The 5,143-nt window shown below is 45.2% G+C and overlaps 1 protein-coding gene across 1 annotated transcript; it reads right to left on the reverse strand.

Annotated features, from left to right (window-relative positions):
* Positions 1-3,225: 3,225 nt before the first annotated feature.
* Positions 3,226-4,190, reverse strand: LOC108281600 (leucine-rich repeat-containing protein 37A3-like). The gene has a single exon (XM_017497252.2). It carries the CDS (start codon positions 3,977-3,979, stop codon positions 3,482-3,484), a length of 498 nt encoding a protein of 165 aa, XP_017352741.1. The 5' UTR covers positions 3,980-4,190; the 3' UTR covers positions 3,226-3,481.
* Between the last annotated feature and the right edge of the window lie 953 nt (positions 4,191-5,143).

Consider the following 5,143-nt stretch of genomic DNA (forward strand, 5'->3'; position numbering starts at 1 on the left):
GGTGAGAGGTTAGGTTTTAGGGATAAAGCAGAAAGGGAAAGGGCCGGGTGTGGTGGCTCACCCCTACAGTCCAGCACTGTGGGAGACCAAAGCAGGAGGATCACTTGAGGCCAGGAGTTCAAGACTAGCCTAGGCAACATAGCGAGACCCTGTCTCTACAAAAATTAAAATAAAGATGAAAGGGATCGCAGGAGAGAAGATGGAATGAGAATGGTGAATTTGCATGCTGTATGGAAAGGGAGCACTTGTTTCCTAGTACAGAGATCGTCACATTTGAAGGATAAATGAAAAGACCTTGAATGTGAGTTAAGGCATGACAAAATAACAATCAGAAAAGAAGTTGCAGTTCCAGTGGCATGTACCTGTAGTCCTAGCTACTCAAAAGCAGAAGGATCAGTTGAACCCAGGAGTTCAAGTCCAGCCTGGGCAACATAGTGAGACCCCCATTTAAAAATTAGCCAGGCAAGGTAGTGCACACCTACAGTCCTAGCTACCTGGGGGGCTGAGGTGAGAGGATTGCTTGAGTCTAGGATTTGAAGGTTACGGTGAGCTATGATTATGCCACTGCACTCCAGCCTGGGTGACAGAGCAAGACCTTGTCTCTAAATAATAAAATAAAAATAAAATGCTATAAGGATTCAAAAGAAGAGTGACTAGGGATGATTTCACTAAGAAGTCCTGAGGAGGGAGGAACAGACATTACCGAAGACAGGAGATACTGATGTATACAAGGTAATTGCAGTTGACAAAGAGTAGGCGTGACTAATTGGAGCAGATTGTGTCCATGGTGTAGTGGATTTCATGCATTTTTAACCTCAAGTATTTTTTTTAATGTTGAACTTCAGTATATAAAAGAGAGGCCTGGGGGTGGTGGCTCATGCCTGTAATCCCAGGCATGGGAGGCCAAGCTGGGCAGATCACTTGAGGTCAGGAGTTTGAGACCAGCCAGGCCAACATGGTGAAACCCCATCTCTACTAAAAATACAAAAATTAGCCGAGCGTGGTGGTGCACGCCAGTAATCCCAGCTACTTGGGAGTCTGAGGCAGGAGAATCGCTTGAATCCGGGAGGCAGAGGTTGTGGTGAGCCAAGGTCGCGCCATTGCACTCCAGCCTGGGCGACAGAGTGAGACTCGGTCTCAAAAAAAAAAAAAGAAAACTCACTGTATCCAACACTGAGTAGTTGGGATTACAGGCTCGTGCACCACGCCTGGCTAATTTTTGTATTTTTAGTACAGACGGGATTTTACTATGTTGGCCAGGCTAGTCTCGAACTCCTGACTTCAGGCGATCCTCCTGCCTCAGCCTCCCAAAGTGCTGGGATTACAGGCCTCAGCCACCGTGGTCGGCCATGGTTGGGATTTTTAAAAAGAAACACAAATTTAAAAAACCAGTGTGAATTTTCCACCATCTTATAAGGGTGAAAAGCCCCTCACCAAGTCTAGATGAACGTTCATGCATGGATTTGAGGGCTTGAGAAAGACAGGGCTTGGCTCCACAGTCCAGGTAGGCCCAGTGAGCCTATGAGAGGGGCCAGGAGGTGGGAGGTCCCCTATGGGCAGGAAGTCAGGTATGTAGTGTTATATGACTGGTGCTTGATGAACCAGGGGAGAGGGCACCAAGAATAACGCTATTTAATTGTAAAATCTCCACACTCTGAGGATATGTTTTCAGGTCTGGGTGACTAAATTAGACTGGGAAACAAGGGAGGGAAAGATGGCCCTGTGCTTCCTTTGCCCGCTGCCTCTTGGTGGACGGGGGGCCGCTGGCTTCAGTCCTACTTTTCTTTCTGATGGGCCTTGTCATTTATGCATAAATATTTAACTAGACATTTCAATGTCTTACTGCAGGGCTAGAATTGGTTGTGAATATTATATAACTTAATATGAGAAAAATAAGTATTTTGCAAGCAAAGTTGCAAAGGCAATATTAGAAAAGAGAATTTGCAGAAGGCCTGAGGCAGGCTTGGGTCACTCTGTTCTCCTCCTCCCCGGGGGACCTCACTCTCCTCCTCCTCAGCAGCCGGAGGACTCTCCGGTTGGGGTCTTGTCTTTGGGGCCTTTGGGCCTTTGCTGTCCCTGGGATAAGAATGATCATGCCAAGGCTTTGATCCTTGAAAGGAGCAATTCAGCTTTTCACGCCCTCCTGGTTTTAGATGGGAACCATGAAGGCCCCGTCGTTTACTCCACGTCCTTGTTAAAGATTGCATCTTCATTGGAAGACTCCTTGTCGAGAGGTTTCTGTGTCATGTTTTTTCACTTACGTGGCACTGAGAGGTCTGTTCATATCCCTAAGCCAAGGTGGCTGTCTTAACAAGACAAAGCCATCCTGGAAGACAGAAAGGGAAATATTCATTTTGCACGTCCTCTGCTTTCTCTGACCACAGCAATGAATCCTCCCCCAATGTACCTTCGCGATGAGCGTCTCTTATGTGGCAGAAATCTGGAAAGGCCCCTGGGGAGACGCAGGCACAAGACAGTGAGTGATGCTGCCGTTTGCCACGTCTCTCACAATGTACTTCTCTGGTCTTATTAGGACTCGATGAGTACCTCAGTCCATAATCACAGTCAGCAGAACCATTGCAGACCACACGCCTGGGGTCTTGAAAATCACTCCATGCAAGTGAGACTTTCAGAAGCTCTCCATGTCTGTCCGGAAGGGCCCCACAATGTCTCTCGGGGCACCTTGTATGTGGCTCAGCATGGAGCATGGGCAAGACGTTCAGTACCACTCACCCCCTTGGCCAGTTGCCCTTGTGCAATGAACAAACTGCACAACCATGCTGGGCAGAAGCATTTTATATCAGTCCCCTTCAGATGTAGTCTCACGGGCATCATTTGATGGGGGGTGGGGGATGAAGTGGTTCTTTTTTTTTTCTAGATGCTTTATTCTATAAGTTGAATCACATCAAGCAAATGCCTGAGTGCAACTAGCCAAGTTAATCTATCTCACAGATCTTTATACGGCAGGCTGCCGCTGGCAAGTGAGTGTACTGTGACATCAGCTTAAAGGACAACATAATTCTTCTTGAATATGAATAAGGAGCCAGAGTGCATTGTTTCAGAAACCACTTCTGTCTGTACAGTCTGTATGTGTTGATTTGTGGCGCAGAATGTGGCTTACAGCCCAAGTACAACATAATCAGTGAAGTCCCCAGCGAGCACAGAGCCATCCTCTTCCTGATCCTTGCCAGCAGTGTGGCCACGGAGCAAGACACTCTCCCTTTCTCAGTTTTCCCATCATAGAAGGACAAACTACTAAGGCCTCTCCTAGTTACAATTCTATGAGGTTTGTGTAAAAGGGATAGAGTGGGGGCCCAAAAACCAGTAGGATGAGAAAGTAGTGTTTCCTCAGTTCTAGGAACCAGGGAAAAATAAATAAATAAAAAAGAAAAAGTAGTGTTTCCTGCCTGGGTCTTGAGAATAGTTCCATGCATGTGGAATCATAGTTCTCAGGATATTGTTCTCAGTTATAGTCTGTATCTCAGGAGATATATCTCAGGATTTGGTTCTCAGTTTTCCATTGGCCCATATGCCATTCTGCCCTGGACACCTTTACCTCTTGCCTCTTACTGAGAAGCTTCATCAGGAGGCCTGTCCTGGAGATGAGCTTGGCACAGGCCAGCTGCACGTGGATCTCAGAGCAGTCCATCTTCAAGGCTCGGAGAACATGAGAAATGAGCCTTCTCACATCGGTGTTGGGGATGAGGGACCCTAGCTGCTGCTTTAGCTGAATTTCAAACTGATCACCTGGAGACAAGAGCAATGGGTAATTGCAGCTATTGGGCTTGGGGGACAGGTCAGTACCCACGTTGTTGTATTCCCATCGTGCTTCATTGGTTTGTTTAACAGTTGGCCCTAAGTTGAACGCAGTCCCAGCGGAATCTGCCCCAGGAGGAGTATGGTAGGTTGTGTTTTCAGAAATGGTGTACAATTGGTTTGTTTTTAACTTTAAAACCTTCATATTTGTAACTCTAGCCATTGCATCTTCTAAAACAAAAATGGTATAGGTTAGGTCTTTGGATCTGCTTCTGACCTCAGGTCAGACTTTTGCAGATCTACCTCTGTCCTATACTTGGGACCTCATGCATAAAAAATCAACTTACAAACCACATCGCATTATATGAATAAATTATCACTGGGGGCAAAGCACCAGGCAGAGAGCACAGTACACAGTACATAGTGTGTGGATGTTAATGTCATTCCCTACCCTTTCCATTCCTTTCTCTTTGTCATTTATGCATATAGAACAGCTCTAGTATTAAATTTTGTAATAATAACTGAGAACCTGACTCTCAGCAAGGAAGTAGTTCAGAAATTCAGGGAGTTTAACTCTGAATGAGTAAGTTAAAATAAAGCAATTATGTCATTAGCTGAACATTTTATCATCAATTAAAAATAAAAGCTTTAAAAGCAAATAACTAAAATAATGTAACAATTTATCACCAGACAATTTGGACTCATGACAATGTGTGGTGTTTGCCGGACACGCACTACTGCAATGCAGCTTCACCATCTTGCAGACAACCTCAATATTCTTTTAAAATTGGCAGAGGCAGCAGGCCACATGGCTAAGTAAGATCCTTAGATGGAAACACAGAGCAATAAATTAATGATAGAGGGGTTACTTGAGTAGGTAGAGGAGGCAGGCCAGCAGCACCACAGAGCTGGGCAAAAAGGAGCTAGTGAGGCCTACGGACTGAACAGTGGATAAGAGCCGAAGGCCAGTAGGAAGGAGGACAGAGGTGCCCAACAGAAGGGTGAGCATGGCAGTGAGTATGGTATGCCTAGAATAAAGGTGGCTGGGATTAGAGTTGGGTGACACTGTTCAGTAGTTTAATTCAGAAGTATCTCTTCCCAACCCAAAAAGTCTTACTTTGGGCTGAAAGTACACAGGAAGAAGGTAGGCTTCAAAGAAGAGTCTGAATAAGCCCCCAACTTCTGGAATCCCTTTCTCAATCCCCGTTGGGAGTGGGAAATGTTAGAAATTACTCTGGGCATTAAAAATAGCTTAGTTTAACCAGCATTGTGGGGTTGAATAATAACACATTGCACTGGTCAAATCTGTACAATTCGAGCATTCCAAAGAATAACAATAAGGTACAACATAATTAATAGAAAGAAGAATCTATGAATAATGATATTC

The sequence above is a fragment of the Cebus imitator genome, unplaced genomic scaffold (assembly GCF_001604975.1).
Source record: "Cebus imitator isolate Cc_AM_T3 unplaced genomic scaffold, Cebus_imitator-1.0 Scaffold228, whole genome shotgun sequence".
Taxonomy (NCBI): domain Eukaryota; kingdom Metazoa; phylum Chordata; class Mammalia; order Primates; family Cebidae; genus Cebus; species Cebus imitator.